Source organism: Phaseolus vulgaris, chromosome 11, assembly GCF_051622355.1.
Source record: "Phaseolus vulgaris cultivar YP4 chromosome 11, ASM5162235v1, whole genome shotgun sequence".
Taxonomy (NCBI): domain Eukaryota; kingdom Viridiplantae; phylum Streptophyta; class Magnoliopsida; order Fabales; family Fabaceae; genus Phaseolus; species Phaseolus vulgaris.
The window spans coordinates 5,202,811-5,229,800 of NC_143508.1; the positions used below are offsets into that span (position 1 = coordinate 5,202,811).

Sequence of the window (26,990 nt, forward strand, 5' to 3'; positions counted from 1 at the left end):
CAACTCCATAAAACCGGGCTCATAAGAGGTCTGCACCCATTTAAAAAAAGATTAAAATTTACTTTTTATAATTAATATAGAGAAAGTATGGAGGTTGATAGAGAATTTCTCCCTTATCAGCGTGAACTTTGGTAACGGGATTTTGATATAGGCGAAGTTACTGGTCCCAATCTTGCCAATATTTCTCTCCCGAATTTGGGCAAAGTTCCCCTTTTGTTTTTAACAATATATTTTTTTAGAAAGATGGATATGATACGATTTAGCTGCACCATCAGTTGGTCTGGATGGAAACATAGAGGACAAATTTACAAGCTCAGAGACAGCTAATGGAACCACTGCATGTTAGAATACCCTTTGAGTGGGATTGAACAATTTTATTTTTCTCTTAATCTAGATAAATTTGTTAAACATTTTGACAAAATATTCAAAACTCAAAGTTAGTTCAAGGTTTCCTTCACTCCCAATGTTAATCTTTCCGAGTTCGGATTCAGTCGGTGCCAAATTCGCATATATTAACCCAACTTGATCATTTATTTTTTCTTTTATTTGGTACTTACTTACTATAAGTGATCAAGTAGAACAAATTATGAAAATTCTTACACATGAAAAGGGGCCCAAAGTTTTATCGAAAATAAATTCATAGAAAGCCCACCACAATTACAATCTATCACATGTGTACGAATGCTCTTCATACCATCTTCAAATTGCACATACCATTCTGATACAGGATAGAAGCATTACAAAGCTAACAACACCAACTTTCATCAAACCAGCAAATTTTAAAAACTTAAACACTGCGGCCGACATATATATTTTCGCCAATCACATGAAAGAGTCCTTCAAATTGCAGAGATGTCCTATAACTCCAAGTCACATACCACATATAACAATATAATAAGAACACCAATAAAATGTGAAGGAAACTCGGGGTCATCTCATGATGAAATTGTGCATAACTTCATCTCAGGTATGAAACTTAGACTTCAAATCTTAGATCTTATCAAGCTTCTCAGCCTTGACAACTGGGTTTGCTTTAGCTATGGCATCCCGAGCAGCAGTGCGGTAATCAAACGGGCAATTATGCTTGTCTGAATAGCGATGTACAGCACAAAAAAGATTGCCACATCGACAATTAAACCCTGTCAGACCAACTCGCTTATTGCAGCTGAGGCAACGTTTTGGACCATCCTTCGGCTTTGCCTCCTCACTCCCCTCTGAAACTGAACCAAATAAAGGTTGCACAGAGAAAGTTTTTGGCTCTACTGAAATAACTGGGATTTCAACATTAGCAGCAGCAGCAACAACAGGTTCATTTTCAGTGCTGCTAGATGACCCATTCATAATATTCCCAATGGACGATGCTGCAAGCTTTGCCTGCTCCTGTTTAAGTAACATGTCTTTGTGGCATTTAGAACACATATTCATGGTAGCTGCACTTCCAAAAAAACCACAGTTGTTGATGCACAGTATAGGACCTTCGGGAGGAGCTTGGCACCCAGTCTTGTCATGGTCCATCTTTTCCAACTTTCCTGCACCATAGATATTCAAAACACAGAACACCTAAGATTAAGTCATCATAAATTTCGTTATAAACAAAAAAACCACATCAGAGAAAACACATAACGCAACTATGATCCAACTTATGTAATGCTAAATAGCACCCTTTTCCCAATGCAAAATATTGACGAAACAAGCTTTTGAGCATATCCATGTACTTAAACAAGAAATAACAGAGAGATGTTGCATTGTTCCTCTTTAAGCATGAATATGCCAGGTTGCATAAATAGACAAATCCCATAGTTTCAATATAAAAAATGGCAAAAAATCATGTGAAGACCCATGACCTTGTCAACTTCTCAAGCACAAACTGAAAATAAATCACAAACCCGCCAGCAATGTTATCAAACATTATTTGACAATGAACTTTCAAAATCTTGCACAAAATGCCTTCCTAAACATATAAAAAGAGCAATTTATAATAACCCAACCACCCTATCCCTAGCCCTCAAAGAAAAAGTTACAGCACTGATTCAATTTTAACCAATTAGAGATTACACATTGACATAACATGCATATCCATTTCAATTAAAATAAACCATATAAAATGTAAAAGATATCAAGCCGTACTATCAGATATATTCACAACATAAATTCATTTCACACGTTAAAAGATTAAGATAGTTGACGATGCCCATGTTATAATGCCATAGCAGTGAGAAGTAGAGAGATCCGTTTTAGCAGCTAGCCCTGTTTTCAGCATTATTAGATAGATTTTTTTAAACATGCATAGATGATTCATCAGTTCAACTAGTGTCCTATACATGCTTAGTCGATGCATCACACCACAATCTTCCCAGAAATTAATACACAATTAAAGTGATCACATTTATATATGTATATACACACACAGATACCAAAATAAAAAACGAATTCTATTGACCAACATGAAAACATTTTACCTCATAACTAACCATCACAACAAGAAATCGAAACACCAAATAAGAATTAAGAAAATATTGAAAACATTGAACCTCACATCATCTAAACCAGAACTTCATAAACATAAAACAGAGAAATACAAAAAAAAAAAAAAAAACATAAGCATTCAAACCTCTATAATTAGGAACAAAAGCCAAAGCCGGAACAGTTTAACACACGAATCATATGATACAGGCAGAATTCAAACATCATACTATTGACACTCATCACTGAAATTTCTAAAAATTGAATGAAAATTCAACAAAAACATCGCCATGGGATGTGAGGAAAAAGAACATTCGCTGTACATATCTGCAAAATACAACTAACTATTTCCACCACCGAACTATAACTCAAATTCTTTCACACGATGAAAAAAAAAAAAAACAATTAAAAAGAAACGAAATCGTCAAGAACTAATGGACACGACACCTCGAAGAAGTGAAATTTGCAAGAGAAATATATAAACGTTAATCTAACCTGATGGCCAGAGGAATAATTTTTTACAAAAGAATCTGGGAAACGAAACCTTGTCGTGGATCTAACAAGCTCAGAATCGCATCGGAAATGAATCCTGGATTCACCGAATGAAAAAAAAAAACAACGAAAAAGAATGGTTAATAATCGAATAGAACAGCGGTTTAAAGAAGAAAACTAGTCTTGAGAAGGAGATAAGGGTAATGGAACCCTAACCCTAGTGGAATTGGGATCGTGAATGAGGAGAGAGAAATCAAAGCCGAAGGAGGAAGAGAGAGAGAGGGAGAGAAAGAGAGAGAGAGAGAGAGGAAGAGAGAGAGAGAGAGAGGAAGAGAAAGGGAGAGAGAGTGAGAGGAAGAGAAAGGGAGAGAGAGAGAGGGAGAGAGAGAGAGAGAGAGAAAGAGATAGAGAGAGAGATATGCGTCGTTTGTGTGTGTCAGTGTTTGGTTTTTAAAAGGGGCTTTTGTTGCTTCTCTCTCTGTGTGTACCAACGAACTCCGTTTACTGAGAATTGAGGCGACGTGGGAAGTTACTATTGGCTGCGCGTGTTACTCTGACATTCCCTATTTTGTCCCTTTCTCATTTACTATTAACATTTTTGCCAGCTTCCCAATTTTTATTTCATTTTTTTTTATTTTATGTTTTATTTTAACCTCTCCTTGTGTTTCAGGGAGCACGCTCACAGCCACGCCACGCTCCAATAGGGGGAGACATACACTACTATTACCTTAATTAATCAACTCTGCAACTATGAAAATAATAATATTTTCAATGAATATTTATTTTTATAATACCAAAACAAAAAGATATTAAATATATTTAATATTTTCTTTATTATTGAACTCATAAATAGACTGGGATGAATGTCTTCTGATTTTTTTTCCAGTAATATCTCTTTAACAGATCAAGTACTTTGTACAATACCTTTCTAATTGAAATTTTTAAGGAAAGTATTTTATAGAAATATCTTAAGTTGATTTTCTTTAACGAAAATATCCTTAAATATTTTTTTTAATATCTTCTTTTTTTCTGCCTATTATTTTTAATGTTTTAGTTTTAACTTAGGTTTTAATGTTTTTGAAAAAGAAATTATAATAACTAAAAATATATTGTATTGTAGTATAAATTAGTTATCATAAATATAAACTAAAATTATATATTGAAGATTATTTCTTGCAAATTAAAACCATGATATCATTTAATATTGAAATTATTTTCACTAAAAATTGAATTATATAAATATATTTTTTTCAATGCAAAGTGTTATTCTCTAGAAGATATATACAGAGTCTAAAATATAAATTTGAATACTCGATATGAAACTATTTAGTCCCCACTAAAATAATTTATTATTTTTAGTAAAATAATAGTAGGATTTAAAATTGTAAAAAATATAGCATTACTTTTTTTTTATTAAAACTAACAGAAACACATCACTAGTGTACTATGTATCTTCTTTTGAACTATACACAAATTGAGTTTGAATGTTTGTTAATATAATATGGTGCATTGAGTTTTAAGATAACTCACCATCATACATAAATAAAATAGAGTATGTAATTAGTTTCTAAAAAATGAGAGAGAGAAAAAAACTAAAAGTATGGTAATTTTGTGGATCTTATTTGAGAGCTGAAAATTAGCATTTATAATATTAATATTCACTGAAAATGTAAATAAATATACTAAATTAATATATTTTATTATATAATATCATTACTAAAAAATTATTAAATAAAAATTAATTTAGAGACAAAAATAATTAGTTGTTATATTGAGAAAATTATATACTATTTTAGAGAAAAAAATATTATTGTTATTTAAATTAGTTTCTATTATTGATAATAATTTTTAAAATGATATCTAATTTGCTATTAAGATTTTAACTACCAAATTTTGTCTCTAAAATTTGTGTTTATTTAATAATTTTCTAGTAATGTATTATAGATTAAAGATAAAATTTATTTGTATTCCACCACAAGAAAATATCAAATTAGTTTCCAAATATTAATGTTAGTCTAATTGAGATGGTATTAAAGTAGCCTAAATTGACTCGAACGCGATGCAAAAGGAGTAATTTAAAAAAAAAAATTAAAAATCATGAAAATATTTTTAATTTTTTTACTAAATAAATATTTGTTAAATTTAGATTAATATCGATTTAGTTGAAATTAATAGAGTCCCTTGGACATTAATAGAGTTAGTTAAGTTGACTATAATGCGACGCAAAATATTATTTTTTTAAATATATATATATATATAATAGTAATAAATATTTGTGTTAGTGTCAGATTAAACGTTGGTTAGAATATGTTAAATTTTTGACACTACAAAAGTTGAGTCAACTCTCTGGCGACCCTACCTATTTTTAACTTGTTTTTTAATAAGTAACTATTATTTATGTTAGTATCGAACTATACTAGTGTTAATTTAAGTTGGCACTAACTAAAATAAATAAGGGTGTTGATCTAATGATACTAATTTTATTTGTTTTTAGTTTATTTTAATTTATATTATGAATCTATGTGCCTTCATGACAATGAATTGGAATCGTAGATTATTTTTAATCTAAAGATCTAGATTTAAAGATGATAAATATTTTCACTCAATCTTTTTCTCTCACTTTCTATATAAATATATTTACACTTATTTCATTCATTTACACTCATAAATCTCTCCACATTATTTTTTTAATTCACGTTCATCTCCTTTATCCACATTTATCTCATTCATCCATATTCATCTCCTTCACTCACATTCATCTCATTCATCCACATTCATCTTCTTCATAAACACTCATCTTCTTCGTTTGTTTGTTTATAATTTATTTTGTTGAAGATGGAAGTGTTTACCAATAAACGTTATTCTTAAAATTATTGTCATTAATGTTGGTCAAACCAATGTAACTTAAATTAATATGAAAATATATTTTATTTAATTGGATCAATCAACACTAAATTAAGTAAATTTTAAAATAAATAAAAAATCAATAAATTACTTTAAAAAAAATCAATTTAAAAATTAATAATAAATTAGGGTTGACTTAATCAATATTACTTATAATCAATCGCTAATGAATTAACATTAACGATTATGAAATCGTACACATGTTCAATACAAATCCAATATTACTAGTTAATTAGCATCAATTTTTACTAGTATCATCTTTTAGTCGATTCTAAATATTTATTTTTCGATAATGTCCCGATTATTTATGTGTTTTAAATTTTATCAATATATTTTGAAGAAAGATTTTCTCATCAATTTTAAAAAATAAAATTCCTAACCTTTAATTTATATTGCACATTTTTTATGTCTGTTGAATATTAATATTTTTTTCATTATAAAGGTCCACATCTTTTTTAGTCCACAATCAACGTTTATACAAGTTGTTTTTGTCTTATCTTTTTCACGCAGTTGTGTTTTTTTTAAATCATTCATTTGGGCAATTGGTTTTAAAACTTATTATGAATATTTAACTTGATGTTTACTTATTCGTTTGATTTTTGAACGTATCAATTTCATTAGGTTTGGATTTACTTTATTAGATTATGATTATGTTTATCTTGATAATTACATTAATTTATTTATCTTCTGAAGACCAGATTAAAAACAAAATGTGAAATAAAATCATATGCTAAATTAAACTAAATTTGAACAACTTATCCAGAAATCCTTTTTTTTTCTCGTGTTTGTTAATAAGATAATGATGATGATGTATTTTTTTTGTATGTATGGTGGAAATGTGGCACATTATGCATAGCGTAAGTGTGCACATTCACATTATTTCATAAAAGAAATTCATGAAGAAAGAGTTTTTATTCATGGATCTCTCTGATTGGACAGATTTGATATCATAGGAATAAAGTTATCTTCAAAGACGATATGATGTATCATTATGAAATTTTCACTTTGATCCAGTTGAAAGTTTTGTTTTGGATAACTTCTAAAATTCTCACTGCTTTGGAGGGGTGGTGTGTTGGTTGTTGATGAAGTTGGGTAAGGTTTTTTGTTTTGGTTATCCTTGTTTTGTTTGTGTGAAGTGTGAACCTGCTGGTCTTGATTTAGTGCGTTGATTTCTTTTAGTGCTTTGGCCTCTTTTGTTAGGTGTTGGATTTCCTCCCTTTGATGGAGTGGAGTGATAAAGGAGATGTGCTTTAATTTCATGATTTGTATCAGGATTGGACTACTCCCGAAGTGGTTCTATTTATTAATTTTTGATTGCTGATAAAAAAAATTAAAATTGTAAATTGTAATCCCTCCTAAGCCTTCACATTGAAAAACTTAAGCACTAATAAATGGGTATAAATGCTATTTTGAATGTTAAGAAAGCACATAAGTTTGTAGGAAGTTTTTTGATTGGCCACAAACGGAAATATCAATGAGGTAGGAGGACGTCATTTTCAAGAACAAAAAGTTACATGTATCGTTTTATTTTATTTTATTCTTCAAAATAGGCTTTGAAAACAAAGGAAGCCACTTGCTCATTGGTTTTTTCTTATCATACATACATCGAATAGGAGGAAACACTTTATTCGGATCTCTTATGTTATTCATTTTTTTGTTGACCAATAATATAATGGAAACATATTTGTTTGTCCCCATTCAACTTATTATGTAAACTTTACAATCACATTATATTTACAACCGACTTAAATTCCCCATCTATAAAACTTAGCCAACTTCATTTCATACAACAGGTTAATGTTGAATTCATTTAACTTTATATAATTTTAGATTAATTTTTATATTGCAACATAATATTAATAGTGGAAACTAATGTCATGTCATATTAAATTATATAGTATCAATATCAGAATATAAATAATTAGAAGAAAAAAAATCCTAATTTATTTGATTTTTCTACATCATTTATAATATCATTTGCTCTCATGTCAAGTGTGATCATAACAATCTCACAATATACATAAAGATGAGTTAACAATTTTAAAATAACATAAATAATATGATATTTGATATCATCAAATATATTTATATCATTCACATCATACTTCACTCATAAATTCATCTCAACAACTTCAAAGAAATTTGTCAAACTTAACACCTTTTAAGAAAACTCTTATTAAGCATCTCTGATGATTTTTGTTTAGCAGGTAAATTAAAATGATTTCAGTGAAAATTGTTTAACATAGTGTTAAACCGTCTAACATCAAAGAGATGATAATATAGATAAGGTTATATGACCTCAAGTTATCTCCCAACGAATTCAATAGTAAATTCATTTAACTAGTGTTCAAAAGTTATTTGCAAGAAAGAAGAGTTAGAAATAACAGTACATACAATAGGGGGATAGAGATTGTTATGCAAAAAATTAACTTAGACGATTACATAACAGAAAAGAAAATAGGTTCACTCTCAAGTTCATTCAACAGTAAATTCATCATTGATTATCTAAATATTTTCACCCTTTCAATTCTCACACAGATGTTGAACTTAATCAAACAAGTGTTAATAAAAATCAATAAAATCTTATCAACAGAACAAGCAAGTGGTTATTGACATATTATTATCTCACCCGTCTTCAAGCATCTACTCATGATATGTTTATCCTCTAAAGATAAGAGATATCTTAAATATTAGATTTTTTTTTCGTTTTTTTTTTTTGCTTTACTAAATAAATAAAAACTAATAGGAAGAAAACACATGTTAAATATGCAAAAAATAAAATTAGGAAAATAAAAAAAAATTATGCAGATAAAAAGAAAAACCTGATAACCAAAATCAAATTGGATTCCCCGGCAACTGCGCCAAATTTGATAGCTGTCGTTCTGCTGTCAAATTAATATGATTCTAGTGTAGACTTGTATAACACTAGAGAGATGATAGTGTAATTGTGGTCAGATGACCCCAAGTCGTCTCCCAACGAATCCAATAGTGATTCAGTTAACCGAATTCAAGGATCTCGAAATATATATTTTGTCTCAAATTTTGTTCACAGTTTCTTAATTCCCAACTTTCCAAAAAATTTAGATTTTGTTTCCAGTTTTATCGTCATTTTGTTTCTTCATATTTTTATAGACGGTTTGTTTTTCCATTATGTTGCTGAGGTATTGTAGATTTTATTCTTTAGTTCTTTAACTTGGATTTTGTTTCCCGTTTCAATTCAGAGAAACAACTTGGACTTTCACTTTATCATACCCACGCAATGGTAGATGTTTCCTTCGAATCGTGTATCAGACGCTTCCTTTAGACTGTCTATTAGACGCTTTTATCAGATTGTCTAGTCTACATTATTCGCATAAGAGTCTTTCTATACCTTCGTCTACATTACACTTTATGTTTCTAAGGTGTTTTCTTCAATGGAGTCTTGGCATATGGTCGTTGGACCGTCTACTCCATGTAACCACTAAATTGTATAGTCAAATCGTCTACTACGATTAAAAATATAATATTAGCATATAATAGTTAAGACAAAAATAAACCCAATTAGATGAATCCTCATTAAAACAATAGATTTATTCATGATTACAATCTAAAAAATCTATGATTAAAGTTATTAAGTGTGAGTAAAACTATGCTCATCAATTTCCTAGTAGATATTGGCCTTTAACGCATTAGAAACATATTGAAAGATGTATCCTCAACTTTGTATGTCATGGTGGTTCATTGTACGTGCTTTGTAATAACTTGATGCACTTGTTCACCATATGATTTCATATGTGAACTAGGCCATAATTAAAACTAAGATATATCCTTTTTGTAATGAGTTTCATGTTTAATACCACACAATATAATACTAAGTATCCCTCTTCATACATTCATAAAAGGGTCAAATATCAAACTAAGTATTAACATACACAATCATACTAGGTCATAATATCATATAGATATCCCATAGAATATACATCAACAAGTTTATCATATAAGTGCATATCATACACATATCAAATCACACATGCAACTCTTTCATTAAACACAATATCATTAAATTCATATCACTTAAGCAAACTCATTTCTTCTAAAAAAACCTTGTTTCCTCAAATAAAGAAATACATTCTTGCTTGAATAATTTTTCATGGCTTGAGCAACACCAACTCTATAAGAGATAATTGATGAGGCATTTTTCTTGCTTGAGTGCCCCTACGTCACTTAAGTGAGTGTCCACCTTTTAAATTGCTCAAGTGTAATATTACTACTTCAGCGAGAAGAGTTGTAATAAATTTAACAAGTTTCAAAAAAATATCTTCCACATCTTCACCTATACCCTTGAGTCGCCATATTGTCACTTGAGCGATGATGCTTGTTGTATAATCCAACAAGTTCTTGAAACACTATGCACCACACCATGCACATCTTCACCTTAATGCTTAAGTAAATACTTCTCCGCTAGAGCATTCAATGTCTCAAAGGTGAGAAGATTATCTCAACATTTATTTTACTTAAGTCATAAGTCATAACTTGAGTGTCCATGATGGTGTTTGAACGAAATTAAGCAGTGTATGTAATGACTACTAATTGTTTTAGTGATAATTCACCACTTGAGTAATATTAGTCCAACTTATTAGATTTTGAATGATTTATCAATTCTTTGAAGTTTTTTAACCATACAATTCAAGAATGTTCATGGAAAAGTTTCGTGATGGTTTCAACCAAACTCTCTAATAAGTGTCATATGTGTGTGTCTTTATCTTAAATTTGAAAATTATTTTAGGTATTTTATTATTTTTTTAGGATACTTTTATTAGTTTTTGGTCTAATTTTGTTTTAATTCATTTTATTACGATTTGACTCTTTTTCCTTTAGTTTTATTTTATTTTAGCTTTAAGGAGAAGAATTTTGAGTCAAGCAAGAAAAGGAGTTACTTGAGCAAAACAAGTCAGAAAGCTCATGTCATACAATACACTCACTCCTGCGAAACTTCAACTAGCTTGAGCAAGGACTACTTGTCCAAGCTAGCCTGAGAGAAGGAAGCTTGCTTGATCAAACCTTGGAGTGCTTGAGCGAGAGACACGTTACATGAGACAATAAGTCAGGATCATTAGGATGCATATGCAATTTTAATGTTATATTTGACCTAGAAACACTTTTAAAGTGGGTTGCAAAGAAGAAAAAAAAAATCAACTTAAAATGTTATAAACTTAGGTTAGATATCACATAAAACACACCTAGGAGTTACAACACATAATTAAATCATCACTCTTAATTAGTATTTTAGTGTTTGGTGTAAGTGTTAATTCATAAGTGATTAAACATCTTATTGTTAGATATTGATGTAGATGTCTGACTCGTGTAATTCTTCCTCTCATTTCCAATAAGATTGATTAATTGAATTTATTATTTTTACCTTGCTCTTAATCTTTGTTTGATATGATCCATCGAATCATGATTAAAATTAATAACTTTAATTGTGGGTGGAAAACCTTATTCTAATTAAAATATTGGTGAAAATATCATTAATACTTATCCTTATGAAAGAGGGTAAGTCCTATATTTTTAAGTCATTAATCTTAATGTTGATTGTTTAACAGATTTCACGAATGAATTGAAATCTTCCTTAAGAAATTTAGAATTTATTCACTAAGGGATTAGGGTTAAATTAAATTCATGAATTGTTGAATTTACTGAGTAATTAAAATTGTTAGATGAGCACTGTGATGAATTAAATGGGAAAGGTTAGTGGAATCAACTTCCAATGTCTTTTATATCTTAATTACTCTTATCTTTATTAATAAATTTATTCACGTTTTTTAAATTATTTTCTTAATTTATATTTCCAAATCCTAAAATTTATAATTTATTTCCTTATAATTAAATAATTTTATTGCAAATCTCTATTGATTTAGTAGTTGGAATTTTGTCCATTTACTATTTGACAATTTGGTACACTTATCAAAGCATATTGTCACTCTCAAACAAGGAACAAGAGGTGAAAAGAAAAGTAAAATGGACAAGGAAAGAAGTGAGAAAGAACATCTCACCTTTGAAGACCCAAAGAATAAATATATTGTTTTTCACTACTTAAAAAAAATATTTCAAGATAAGAACTTAAGCTTGCATTATCAAACTCTCAACACTTAATTTTACTCAAAATCAACCATTTTCATATATCTCAATAGTGTCTTATACAAGGTGATATACATATATTTATAGAATTATAGAAATGTGTTTTCGAAAAATTAATGACATAAAGGAGTTAAAGAAGTTACAACTTCATGACAAAGTAGTAATAGTGAAGAGTAATCAACAAGTTATTTGTGTGACATTTAACTTATTTAAATTCCAAATTAGATAGAATTAGTAGGTGACATTGAATTATATTGCTCTTGAACATGCTAAAAACTTATAGAATGAATATTTTTTTTAATAAAATTATTTAAAATATTTAAGGAATATTTTGAGAGTAACCTTTTAGAATATTCTAGAAAAAATTTAATCAAGAATATTTAAGTTCTTCATATATTATTTTCCGTTTAACTCTTCTACTACGTTGTAGTTCTTTTGAAACTTCTATGGAGGTCATTTTCTATTTTACTCCAATATATTTTCTTTGATTTTCATTCTATTTTTGTTTGTCTTTTTCCTCTAAATTTTATTGGTTTTTTATCCTTTTTTTCTAGTTGTTTATTTGACAATATTCTTCTCTCTTAAGAAAATTGTGTAAGTAATATTGTAAATGATATTGTAAATAGCATGTTATTTTCATGTTCCGTGGTAATCAATGTATGAATGGTTAACTCATGCAACAAATGTTTGTATCATTTAGTATATCTCATCATTTAGAGGATATCAAGGGGTTGAAATTTGACTTCCAAGTGCCTCACTATTATTAATCTAGATATTTTACATTGTTTATTTTGGACATTCAAGAGCACTTAAATCAATGTAAAATGTAATGTTTTCAAATATGATAAGTGAAAATCGATATCCAAATATGTAAGAATGATAAAAATAATCAAACTTTCTATATTTGCAAGAAAGGTAAGGGTGATAAAGTTGGTCTTGACTCATTAGTTGCATTGGTGTTTTCATTTCAACTTGTTTTGCCCTATCTCGCCTAACCCACCATATTGACGAACCAAATAAGGGGTGGGGGTGGACAAGATAAATAACCCGTATTTTTTAAATTAAAATAAATAAAAAAAATTAGTTTAAAAGATTAACTTTTTTATATTATTATGACGATTTGATTTTTAAAAGATAGAAGAAAAGAGTTATCAATCAATAGAAAAGAGAAAAAAATTTACACAAAAGAGAGGAGTCATAGAACATTGATATTATAACTAAATAGTAAAAGTACAACATTCAAATTTTTGTTAGCATATGCATGTTTATAGTTGTTTATAGTGCAAGAATCATTTCTGATAATTATACAACATAATAAGGAAGCAATGTGCCTTTGTATAATATTAAACAAGTGAACTAGCGACAAAGATTTCATAAGATTAATTTTTTTTTTCTACTCTTTAAATAATCTAAATATATTTAGTTATAATCTATTAACATGTTTAGATGATTACTATTATGTTTTCAATTTCTTATACAATCAATACATAACTTCTTTTCTATATTGATTACAATGTTAACCAATAAAAAATATAGATTTAACATTTAAAATTATTACCATCTTTATTTTTTTTATATTTGTTTGTTCATAAACATATTAACCACTATAATCACGAGCTGATTTACTCTTTTTGTGCAATTTTGTATGTAATTTATTGTAATGGATAAATTTTCAAATTTTTATAAGAATTATCTGAAAGCACTATTTTGAAATGTAGAAAACGTGCTTTCAAGCATGATTTTCATTGTCAAATTTTCCAAGTTTTAATTATATTTTATAATTTGTTTTTATTTAACGTAATTTTTGAAGTTAAATATTTTTCTGAAAATTTTAAAATAAATATTTTAACTTTAATTTCAAATTAAAAGTTGAACTTAACATATTCCGTGAAAATAAAAATAATAAATTATATAAAATAAATAAAAATAATTAACACGTCAAAGAAAATTGATTAACGTAATAATTAATTTTAAATAATTTATTTATGTTTATAAAAAAATTATAAAAAAAATCCCAAAGTGAAGCCGGACCATACTAATGACTTCACAAAAAAAATCATAAAAATTAAAATAAAACAAATCTTGCTTCATTAAATAAAATATAATAAATTTAAACTCAAAAAATATTCCGTATCATAATTTTACCAAAAAAAAAAAAATCAATAAGTTGAAGTCGTATATCAAATAATAATTAGAAAAAAAAATTATTTTTATATGAAATGAGGTTTAAGAATTTTTATTAAAATAAAAATAATATAATTAAAAGTTTAGAATTTGACAAAATTAAATTAGTTTTTGGAAGTACGATATCCGTAAATTAGCCTAGAATCACGTTTTCACCTTGCGTTTGTTTATCATCACTTACATATTCTAATTATTACACTATATAAGAAATTAATTTTAGGGAATTTTATCATTTCTTTTTTTAAAATGTGCTATATTTAAATTGAATGTTATAATTCTAAGAAACTTGTTTAATTTACTCTCAGTTTTAATTAGGATGCATGAAATATTAACATAAATATTAAAAAAAACTTTGTCTACGAAATGGTTTTTCTCATCCATAAATTTAAATGGAATAACAGTAAGTTTATTATATAGGTGGCCATAGATTGAGAAAAGGTGATGGCTAGTAAAAATATCTTCCCCACAAATAGAATCGTGGCAATGGATATGTAACAAAATACTTTCATGATAAAAAAATAATAATAGTTATTTAAATTCATATCAGTAAGATATTTTCAATAAGCTTATTTTATCTCTTAGACTCTTCAAAATTAGAGAGGTTAATGTGATTTTTCTGAAAAAAATGTGAACTGTTTTTTTTAACTTTTTCATACAATGTATTTATATGTTGTTTGCTTTCCTATTTATATTTAAAACAAACAGTTTGATATTTCAGATAATATCAATTTATAATATACAAGTGAATAATGTAAATTTTATATATTTTTAAGAATAATTTAAAATTAAACTTATTTATATATTAATATAGTATAATTTATTATATTAGACTAGAGGACTTTTTTGACCAAATAAATATATGTCGTTGTTGTTATTAGACCATCTACAAATCTACTTATAAAATATTCATACATTGAGGAAGTTGTGTTGGAAAGTTCACATCAATTAAAAAAAATTATAGCATATAAATAAAGAAAAAAATCACTTTACAAATATTTTTTCTGAGAATGAGTTGAGTAAAAACTCACTTCTCAATAGAGACAAAATTTGTTTAAATTTATATTATTTGAATTAAATTAAATAGTTTATATTTAAATTATGTTTCCATAGGATATATTCTTGAAATTATTATAAGAGATATTATTTTAATTTCTTTTAACATTTTTTTATCAAAAAATATATTTTACATAAAACATTTCAAATATTCTATAAAAATAAATTTTCTAATTGAAATTTCCTATTCAAACACACTATTTAGTCATAAAACCATAACATTTATTTCTGTGGAATTTGATCCTTCAACCTACCCAACAATTAAGTGGTAGCAAACACTATAAGACCTTAATTTATTGATAAGCATTATGCTCAGGAAGATCTTTTGCTACGTTGTTGTCTTTAATGGCTTCTTAAACTACTAAATAGAACACTTAGATTCAACTAACGTTGGAGAGAATATGTATGAATGGAATTAATTGTTGAAGGTGTAAAAGCATGTCAATAAAACAACGTAATCGTAAAGAAAGTTGATAAATTAGAAGAGTAAAAGAAAAGAAAAATAGGCTTTTTTCTTCATCTGATTTTTCGGGGTACTTTTTTATTACATTAGTTTTTACAAAGACGAATATTGCATACATTAAAAAAAATATCGACTTAACCATCTAATAAATAAATATTTTAATTATATTTAATTTAAAATATTATTATAATAAGTTTTCAAATAAATGGGTTTTATTTTTTTTTGGGTATAAAAGTAATTTTTTTCACGAATGTAATACCATCAACCAGCTTCAACAGAAAGTGACTGTTTATTTTAATTGCGAGTTTTAACAATTTTTATACGCAAGATAAAGGTTAAAGGAACATAATATATATATATATATATATATATATATATATAATATGATTTTTTTCCTTTCACTTAATTATATTCATAAAAACAGGATTTATGTTTTCTCTAATACAACTCATTTGAAAAATCAGTATCTTAAATTTGAAAATAAATATTTATTAGATGATATAATTAATTAACAAACATAATTAATATAGAATTTGATACCTTTTAAAATTAAAATTTAACTTAACTTAAAAAATTATAAAATAAGATTTATCTTCATTTATATTTTAAATTTAAGAGAGATTTATTAATTGGTATAATTTTTCTTCAATTTTACTAAAATGAACATTTTATACAAAAATTATCAATATCGACACGTCGTACGTATATAAAATGACTTATTTTTAAAGAAGTCGTGTTATCTATGACTTCCACTAAATATCACTTTAGAGTGAAATTATGTTTCTGACAAAATTATATTTGTGTCATATGACTTTGTCATAAACATATAAGTCATTTAACCCATATAAGTCATTTTAGCCCTATGTCTAGTTGATAAGAGATTTCAACATGTATATGAACAAAATACATGTCGCAGAAAGAACAAAATGTAACTTGCCTTCTGAATGTTTGCGTAATTAGCTGGAGCCACAGTGAAAGGAACATATGCAATAATGTTCAATGGGAATATCTGGCTTAATTGATTTAGCAATTTGCTGCAACTCTGCATATAATAGGCGAAGAAAGACAAGAATGAAGTTTCAACAATTTGATCGTTGTGCTTGAGGTATTCATCATTTCCATAAATACTCAGAAAGTAGTTGATATAGACACCAGAACTTGACTTTGGTAGAGGATGAAATTTGTGGCCTCAATATAAGGGAAACGATGTTCCATGGATTATATAGAAAGAGTTTAGAGGATTAAACCAAACATGACTTAATGGAATGACTGGCTTGAGAGGTGCACATTCATTTCCAGCATTTTTCCAGCTGTTTTAGAATATTCACTGGGCCAATCAGAGCCTAATCATTTGATTTTATGTTGAATAGAATATGTTTTAAATTTTTAATGAAATCAATTTTAAATAATTGAATATGGTTGCGATTTATTTCATTAATTAACTTGAACCATGTTTTTTTCGTTATTATATTTTTTTTATTGAAAAGTATGGATATCAACTTTTTATAACTATAAAACAAACAACATCAAGTTATACTTATCAGTAACAAAAATATTGTTTTAAATGAACTATAAATAAAATAACATTTACATCATCAATTAAACTAAAAGTAATTATTTCTTTGATATGTCGAGATCTTATTTAAAAATGAAAAATCTCATCCAAGGAAAGATAAATTTTTTTCCCAGCTTCTTCCAATGATCATCATTTCGTTTACAGGAGAGTACAAATATATCTTTACATGGAATAAATTTACACCAATTAGATAAAACTATTATGAAAATTAAAATTTCCATGCATTTGAGGTATTTATGAACATTATTTTTTCTTACATATTTTACGCATTTTCTGAAATTTTGTTAGAAAAATATTCTCTAATATATCTTTTGGACACACTCCTTTTTAGTACTAAAAAATTTATTAAAAATGAAAAATAAGGATTAAAAAAAATCAATAATATGCCTAAAATAATATATTAAAAAAATGTAATTCTATGTTCCACTTAAATTTTCACCGAAACATATCAGAATTTGCAAAATGTCTGTTCATTTGTCTTTAGTCTTTATTCTTTCTCCTTTGTTTGAAAGTAAAGAGTCAAATTAAAAGGAAAACCTAAGTTTTATATTGTGCAATTATTCGTATACAATGAAACAGTGATAAGATCTGTCAGCTTGCTAACTTTAAAGCCTTGCCCTACCTGGACATGCAGAACCTTTTAAGAGTAATAATATTTACACACTAATATTCTATTAATTGTATTGATTTTATTGTAATTGTTTATCGTATTATATCTGTCTTTTTGCTTATATTTTATTTAATTTTTCTTTCGCAGATTCCAACAATCATTTTTGTTCAGCCTTAATCATAATTTGAAATTGGGAAAGAGAACAAAAGGGGGCAGTGGCACACCGCTGGATGTTGGCGACACTTGTCCTGATAGCCGTTTGATTTTTCACCAAACATAAAAGCATGGCATAGCCGTTTGAAGGCTGCAGCATGAAGGGACCACAACATGATCTGTCTAGTGTGTGCGCGGGACCTACACCAACCACAAATGATTCAAAGCACATAGACGTTGCCATAAACTCAAATTAACCTAATCATTCACTGACTTTAAATATTAATTCTTTTATCAAATGGAGCCTATAAATTTGTGATCTTGTTTCTCTCTAACACCACAAGATACCAAAGCAATTTTACCTACCCCTACCGCCACCCCTCTAGCTCAAGCTATCTACAAAGTTAGTATTATTTTTTTGTGTCTGAGAAAAATGGCATGCATTAGCAAGAGCAGAACAATGTTCTTCTTCATGTCTTTCTTGGTGGGGCTTGTGTTTGCTGCTGGGGTGAGGGCACAAACCAGTGAGTTTCCTCAAGCACCAGCGCCAGCACCAACCATGGACGCTGGAGCTGGATTTTTGGTGACTTACTCTGGAGCATTTGTTTGCTACTCACTGCTTCTATCTCTCATTGCCCTTCTATGCCACTAATTCTTCATACTGCAAGGACTGAAGCATATCCGCTGTATTCAATTTATTTTTTTTCCCCAGATTCTGTTCACATTTATCCTCATTCTGCATGTGAGTGTTTTTGTTGATGGCATTGCTATTGTTGTATTATCTTATTCTTCTTCCCTAATGACCGGTTAGGGTGTGATTTATTACTCGAGCTTATCTACTAAGAAATTGAGACAACTATAGAGCATTTGAGTTTTGATTTTCTATCGTCATGTATTCCTTATCTTCCGGACTTAGATGGTGTTCTTTCAAAGTGATAATGTGTAACGAACCAAATAAATCTTTAGAAGAGAAAAAGAAAAGGGTCAAAGTTATGTTAACTAAGATAGGAAATACACATCAGAGCATTGAGAATGACTTCAATGGCCAGAAACGATTTCTTGTCTCTGTAAAGAGACATGAAATTTTAAACAAATGGACAATTTGCTAACTTAGTTTAACTGCATAATGCTCACTGACTATTTAAACAACAACTTGTTGGGCTAGTCCCAAAAAAATTACATCTGACCCATATTTTCAGATGTTACATTAACTAGCATTTATCAGCGGATAATTATGATGGTAAAACATGTCATAGTGATAATTAGTAGATCTAAACAACACAAGTATTGTCCTGCGATCTCTAATCCAAAAGACCAAAAAAAACATTTCAGAAATTTAGTGCTGCAAACAGAAAAGGAATGGGGAAGCTTACCGATAATGGGACTGTTATAGCTACTATTGCTGCATTTGTTCCCACGTCTGGTTAACCAGAACTTGCATACTAATATTCAGAGCCTAAACTAAGTTAAGATTATAAAATTAGAAATTCTATACTCAAACTCAAGCTTCTGGTTGCAAATTGTTATAAGTTTTTAAAGGAAATCACTCCAGCTGAACATGTGTGCTTTCAGAACACAAATCTGGCCAATGAACATTAATCTTGCAATCGAAATAACGGATGAAATAAGAAATAAGGATATCTCCTACCTTCCAATCATGTTCCGAAAGAACTTACCATCCTTTTTTTTATTTGTTTAGAGGTTCTCATCTCTCTAATCTTCAATAAACAAATCTAAAAAGGTTTAACACATTTTAAATTTTCAGAGTACAATTATAAAAAAAGAATTCAAATTCTGCAATTTACAAAATTACGAGTAAATAAAAGATAAATTATGTTAACTAACAAATTTATAGATAAACAGAAATAGAAAAGATATGTACCTTCAAATATTTTCTAACTGTTTCAATTTCTCTTGATTTAGTTCATTTGCTTCATGATACAAAAACAATACTCAAGAAGCTAAATAAATTGGATATTCTTCAAAGTAACAAAATTATTAGAAAAAACAATACAAATTGCTAGTTACAGAATTATGAGTAAATAAGTTATAAATTATTTCAAGTAACAAACTTATTAAAAAATATTGCACCTTCAAAAATTTCCTAGTTATTGTCAATTTCCTTAATTTAATTCATTTGTTTGAGCCCATGATACAAAAAAAAATATCACAAAAAGTTAGAAAAATCCTAAAAGGAATAAAAATATGATCAAAACAACAACAAAATTCTAAGTTACAAAACTAAGAGTAAATAAATTATAAATTATTACAAATAACAAATTTATAGATAAAAGGATGTCAGAGATCCCATAACAACTGGATATAAGAATATTTCATAAGACATAAGTGCACTTTATGAGCCAAATTTGTAATATTGAGTTAGACTTAAAATCCACTTATTACTCTTAATTTGTTTATTGAAGGTAACTTATCATTCATAGCTATAGTTTGTTGGGCTTAACTTGGACCATCACTTATAAATATGTAGCCTCCAGCTCGAATTGGAAGGGAACATTATATAGACTGATGGTAAAAAAGTTAAATAAATTGAAAACTTTTTAATGTAACACATGCACACTTATGGTTGTCTAGATACCTATGTTGTCCCATTGCATAGAATGAAAGGCCACGCAAATGATACGCTCTGGCAAACCTAACATCAAAACACAAGTAATCTACCACAGATAAAGAGCAAACAGGCATAAAGTACTTCAAGCTTTATAAACCAGTTACCAGCTAAAATAATTGTAATGACAAGTGATACCATTTGAATATTTCATTAACAAAATTACCTTCCATCAATTTGAAGCATCTGATTTAGACATTCTTGAGCTTTTGTTGGCATACCGTAGATCTTTACAGAACTTCCAAAAGCCTCATGTTCAGAATAAATCTAGCAGTCAAAATTATTTAAAATAGAAGCTTGGCTTATAACAGAAAACAAAAGGCCAAAATCTGTGTTCCATACTTAATAGACAATTAACTATAAACCAAAGACTGATAAATCCTAATTAACTACCAACATCACACATTCAGAACAGGGCTAGCAACCAAAGTCATAAAAAGAACAGCTATAAACCTATAGTTTGAAATAAAAAGGCATCAAAGATGTAAGCTACTTCGCAGAGTTAGATCAGAGTTACTAAAACCAAGTTACTTAACTGATATGAAATCGAAACTTAAATGAAAGTTGAACGACTTAGTATACAGACAGACAGAAATGGTACGGATGAAAGTAGTTATGAAAACAGTATTCAAACCATAAAGTAATATGCACACAGCTGATAAGGATTTTCATAATAAAGCTTCCAGCTAAGTTAACAACCACATGTTTCAAATCTATCAGTAAGTATAATAAAGTTGATAGATACCCGAGTCGTGTGCCCATGCTTCAAGGAAATTTCTATCAATTTGAAGTGATTCCACAGGTGCTTCCTCAGCTTTCTTATACTCACAAGTTGAAGCTAATGTAAACCCTTTAAAAGACAATTTTGATCAGCTAAAGAGTAAAGATATATTTTCATATGAAAAATGAGAAAACCAACACAACGGGTTCATAAAAATCAATAAGGATTAAAATGTTAAGATTCGAGACCCACCAAATATTTGTAGGCAGACTTATTATCCCTGTCCATTTGCAACACAGCCGGAAAGGTCTTTAACTGCAGCATCAAACTCTTTAAATTTGATATTTACAATTACTACATCGATTTTCTTGAAAAACATAGATTAGATAAGGCATATATATAAGTAGCATTATTCTTCGAAAAGAAAATAATGAGATCAACACTATCACAGCAATAATTTATAATCAAACTTTTGAAATTAAACAGTGAGATTATAACTTGTAAACAAAAATACAGGACACAGGACGAAATTATTAAAAAAGACTATAAATTCATTTCACATAAAACTAATAAAGTCTCTCAAACTAGAGTCGTAATCGCAAAGCGGCGTCGTCAAAACCTTAAGCGAACGGCTTCTCTGTTGTACAACCACAGAAAGCTGCAAAATCAAGAAGCGCGTTAGAACAAGTCAATTGAATTGAATTGAAAGAGAGAAAAACTTGGTGCACAATAAACGGAATGATCATAATGAAATGAGGATGGAAAAAGAAGAAAGCGGAACGAGAAACGAAACGAAACCTTTCTTTTATTCGTGTCAGGGAAGAAAGGGGAAAGAGCCGAAGGAGGAAGAAAATTCTGCCCACATCAAAAGTTTTTTTTATATTTTCTTTTAAATATACAATTTTTAATTCAAAAATACATAATTATGTTAATTAAGATAATAATAAACATTGCAGTTTCCATAATTTAACCATTTAAAAGTCTTAATATTTTAATCATTAGAGTTCATAGAAATTTTATGTTTTGATTCCAATTAATATCTCTGTTAATGAAAAAAAAAGTTACTTTAAAGAAATGTATTATATTATTTATTATCAATTTCTCCTAAATTTTTTATCTCTCTCCTCATCTTTCTTATATCTCTCTCTATTCTCATTTTATTTTTCATTTATCTGTTCTAATAATTTCTACAATTTATTATATTAAATTAACATAATTCAAATTATATATCACTAGCGGACACAGCGCTCTCGAGTGTATCCACATTTTTTATGTTTTTATTTTTATATAATTAAATATAAAATTTAATCAAATTAAATAATATATTATTATTTGTATTGATTTTTTATTACTTATATTTATATTTATTTTTAATTAAATATATTTAAAATAAGATAAATAAAAGAGATTAAATATGAAGAAAATTAGCCATACACAATTTCAGAATCTCAACACTCCACTCTCCTACCAGTTAGGTGATAAAAAAAATAATTAACGTACCAATCTCTCTATTAAGTGAGAACAAATAAAATATTTTTTTTATTTATGACATCAAAATATATTAATTTTTCAAAATAATATTAATTATTTATTTTAAAATATTAATAATCAACACCCTTTTTAACACTACCTTAATAATCAACATCCTTTTTCTATAAAATCCCAAACTAACACCGAATAAAAAAAAATTAAAAAACAAATAATAAACTTGTATCTAAATATTTTATTTTATTTTGTTAAATTCTTTTTGTTTTAAAAAAAATAAAATCTATTGACCGTTATTACACAACAATTAAATATACACATTTTTATATTATAGAAATATTGAACAAAAACAATTTAAAAAATGAATGATTCATTAGAACTCAAATCAACTCAAAGATAATGGTATTTTTTAAAAAGAATGAACAAAAAAAGATAAAAAGGGAAGAGGAGAGAGAGACTAAATAATAAATTATTATAGAAGAACCAACAAAAAGAAAAAAAAAGATAGAAAAGGAAAAGAAGAGAGAGACGTAAATAATAAATTATTATAGAAGAACATTGTTATATAAGAACGAACCGGAAAAAAAAGATAAAAAGGGAAGAGGAGACAAAGATGTAAATAAATAGAAAGGGAAGTTGTTATGACATTAGTAAGCGACACTAGCGTGCACCGATTGGAGAGGAGTAGCGTGCACCAATGATCGAGTCACGGAGTTGCGCCCGTCTCCCTTTCAATTAGGTGTTTGACTCAGTGATGGTACATCTGAATTGCATATGTTAAGCCTTCTTTCCAATAAGGTCATCAGAACCATTCTTCGTCTTCGTCACTCTCCGTTAGGAGGAAACATACTAACAAAAAGAAGGAACATATAGAAGAACACTTCTCTTTCTTTCGTCTTCTTATTATCCAAAAGTACAAGTAATAATTTATTTTGAGAAGGTTGGGTGTTAGTGACTTAAAATAAGGAGTTAAAGGGGAGCACTATTAAAGGATTTAAAATAAGGAGTTCACAGTTAAAAGGGAATTGTGGAGGTTAACTCAAAAGTGAGGAGTTAAAATATTTATGAAATAAGTTAAAAAGAAGATGTTACATTTTAAAATTATTATCACTACTTTGGCTACTACTCACGTTTCCTAATATTTGTTTCTCTCTCATAATTTTAAAATAAATCATATCTTTCCATTCAAAATTGATAATCTATTTCAAATATTTTTTAAAAGTAGAAAATGACGCAATAACCAAAATAATGAAATAAAACCAAATATTAATTTAAGGATAAAATAAGAAAAAATTTGAGAGCAGTTAAGGAAGGAATCCCCTTTATTTATTTGTATATGATGATATAGATTCTATTAATTATATTAATTTATGTACGGTGAAATCAAATAGATTATTTCTTCTTTATTCATTTTTCTTGTCCAATATCAAAATATAAAAATTAATTAATGTGTACTTATCATAATATATCAAAAAAAAAATGATGTTAGGTAATTCAGAATGTTTAAATTATATACTTCATAATATAATATAATTTCTTAATTTAAAATATAGTTCTAAGTTATATGATTTGGAACAATATTTTAAAATACATAATTTAAAATAATATTTAAAATAAAATTATACAATCTAAATTAAATAATATAGAACAATACTATAAATTATGTGATTCAAAATAAAATTACCTAATATAAAATAAAGTAATTTTGATTATATAATTTAAAATATATTAAAAAAAAAATTAAATTATATAATCTAAAAATATCTAATATTATATATTTTACAACATAGTTTCATATTAGTTATAAGGTGTTATGATGGAGGAAAAAACTTAATCAAATTAGGAAAATTGTTTATGGGCACCTGATATTTTTTAATTTCTACCGATGTCTAATGTGAAATGATAAAGCTAGGATCAAAATACATTTTCGATTTGTTTTTTTCAAAAGTATTTCTAGATTTTAATTTTTTGAAATACTTTTCTGAATTTCAGAATCTTTTTCTGTGATTTTTCGAATTTTTTTTCATAATTCTTGTTTAAAAATGAATATTTTGTATTTAGCTTTTTTGAAATGGGATTTTGGTTTTCCAAATATATTCTATAACTTTATTTCTAGAACACAAAAATCTATTTCGATTAATTTTTTCAAAATATATTTTTAGTTTCAATTTTTCAATTACTGAATGAAAGACAATTTTAAAAATTCAAAAGTTGGTTGGATCCAGCTAAAAAATAATCAGGTGTAGGAAGTTTAGGCCTCAAATTAGTCTCGTACAACATAATTTTGGCCCATCTATAATTTTACCATGAGTGGTTGCATTTGCATCTCATCTTTTAAACCTACTTCAATGTAAATAAAATTTCAATTGTACCCTTTTTTGAAATTTGTATTTTAGAATGTACAACAAATTGGATTATATATTCTAAATATAATTTTTATTTCGCATCATAAAAAAATACATTTCTTGAAATTTTCAATTTTTATTTTATTGTTTTAAGGCGCTTAATACAAATTTTTTATTTTTTCATACAAAAATTAGTATTATTTAATAGTAACAATATTCACATCAAAGTTATCGTATAATATATTTTTTTTAATTTAAAATGTAAAACCTAATTATCCAAAAATAATTATTTAAGAATTAGGTTTATGTCACCTTCAGCATACAACACATGAATGCGGTGTAAACCACTCCTTCTTATATGACCTGCAAGCTAACTAAATGCATTTTGGATTTTGTTCTATGATGAAGTACCTTTTTACACATGTCCACAATCAATCATGCGTTGCATGATGCAGTGATCCTCCTTAATATACCCTGCATTTATTGAGATGACATTAGACATCTAAAATATGAAAATAAATAATCATGGTAAAATAAAATAAAATACAAAACAAGATCAATTACTCAATGAACAAGCATGGTCATGTCGTGACATCGGTCCTGTTTCGTCATCATCTGAACTATGCAACTGATAATGTGGCAATACAAACAGTTGATTTTTGTCTATCCTATAAAGCATGTGCAGGTGTGACACTGATCTAAAATAGTGCATGTATCTAACTACACATGTTGAGGGATGTGAAGTCAATGTCACATCGATAATAAGGTGGTCGACAAAGTAGAACCATTAGTCATGAATAATAGTCACTACACCTTCAAATTGTGGGGTAGGTAGACAAATCGTCTGCTTGTACACGAACTATCATATAACACACTTTGGAAAATGGTAACGTGAGCACATCTTGAGCTAAATGTATCTTGAGAACATGAATATTATCTCAAATAACCTATTAGGATAATGGTCATCATAAGGAGTCCAAATCACCCTAACATGGGTAAAACCATTTGATTGACACACATATTTCCAACTGTGCATATATATGGTGTATGGTCACATAATGTGACACTTGAGGGAGAACCTCCTGATATGTGGAATTCATATCCCTCATTCCCATGGAAAATAAGCCTGAGATGTAGACTCTAGTTTATGATGGATGATGCACTCCTGGTACACCTTACGTAACTAACTCAGTTTGACGTGTGCTGAGACACTACCTCAACTCTGTCGTGACATTATCAAACTCACCCCAAGTAGCTAAACCAACATGTTAATGTTGATGTCAAATCCAACATCATATTTGAATAAAATTGTTCCACTATAGGGATAAGCAACAACATATACATGCCATCCGACATGATGATCATCTCACCAACAGAGAGGTGAAAAGTGTTGGTGTCATGATGCAACTTTTCCATAAAGGTTGAAATGCAACCCTTATTAATAGTCTTATAGCTAAACCCTAAACCCTAAACCCTAAACCCTAAACCCTAAACCCTTACACAATGACAACAACTCAATATTAAGCACCACAATCTCAATTGGAGGTGAGGAATCCAAAATTTACTTAACTTACATTTGTGGGAGACCAATTTCAATTTCCCTCGATCCTGAACCTCCCACAGTCCTAAAGCCATATGGTCAGCTTAACTCACAAGTAAGGACATATTAGAAGGTTCTCTAAAAAATCCTTATTGCTCATGACGTACTCGTGTAGATGATGACAACATATTTGCATCAATTTTAGTGGCAGTTTGTTCCTGATCTTTTTTATGGATCATTAATCTTTGTCTAGCTTCG

At 28.0% G+C, this 26,990-nt stretch overlaps 2 protein-coding genes and 1 long non-coding RNA gene across 12 annotated transcripts; 1 reads left to right on the forward strand and 2 right to left on the reverse strand.

Moving 5' to 3' along the window:
- Positions 1-620: 620 nt before the first annotated feature.
- On the reverse strand, positions 621-3,437 carry LOC137831848 (A20/AN1-like zinc finger family protein). Its single transcript, XM_068639700.1, has 3 exons — positions 3,172-3,437; positions 2,959-3,052; positions 621-1,529 (listed from the first exon to the last, which is right to left on the reverse strand). Exon 3 carries the CDS (start codon positions 1,513-1,515, stop codon positions 991-993), a length of 525 nt encoding a protein of 174 aa, XP_068495801.1. The 5' UTR covers positions 1,516-1,529; positions 2,959-3,052; positions 3,172-3,437; the 3' UTR covers positions 621-990.
- Positions 3,438-17,776: 14,339 nt separating this feature from the next.
- On the reverse strand, positions 17,777-22,222 carry LOC137824427 (uncharacterized). Of its 10 annotated transcripts, XR_011083257.2 has the most exons (6): positions 22,161-22,222; positions 21,982-22,020; positions 21,615-21,677; positions 21,387-21,491; positions 20,808-20,908; positions 20,363-20,668 (listed from the first exon to the last, which is right to left on the reverse strand). It is a non-coding gene; the product is annotated as an uncharacterized LOC137824427 (long non-coding RNA). The 10 variants fall into 10 exon arrangements; XR_011083254.2 differs by lacking the exons at positions 20,363-20,668; positions 22,161-22,222 and adding an exon at positions 17,777-18,216 and having other exon boundaries at positions 21,982-22,139; XR_016517587.1 differs by lacking the exons at positions 20,363-20,668; positions 22,161-22,222 and adding an exon at positions 17,777-18,216 and having other exon boundaries at positions 21,615-21,729; positions 21,982-22,138.
- LOC150023008 (uncharacterized) lies at positions 18,213-18,898 on the forward strand. The gene has a single exon (XM_090297545.1). It carries the CDS (start codon positions 18,449-18,451, stop codon positions 18,665-18,667), a length of 219 nt encoding a protein of 72 aa, XP_090153671.1. The 5' UTR covers positions 18,213-18,448; the 3' UTR covers positions 18,668-18,898.
- Positions 22,223-26,990: the final 4,768 nt, after the last annotated feature.

What these genes read in the sequence shown, in the direction of transcription:
- LOC137831848 (XM_068639700.1), bottom strand. Translation starts at nt 1,515, where the DNA reads ATGGACCATGACAAGACTGGGTGCCAAGCTCCTCCCGAAGGTCCTATA.
- LOC150023008 (XM_090297545.1), top strand. Translation starts at nt 18,449, where the DNA reads ATGGCATGCATTAGCAAGAGCAGAACAATGTTCTTCTTCATGTCTTTC.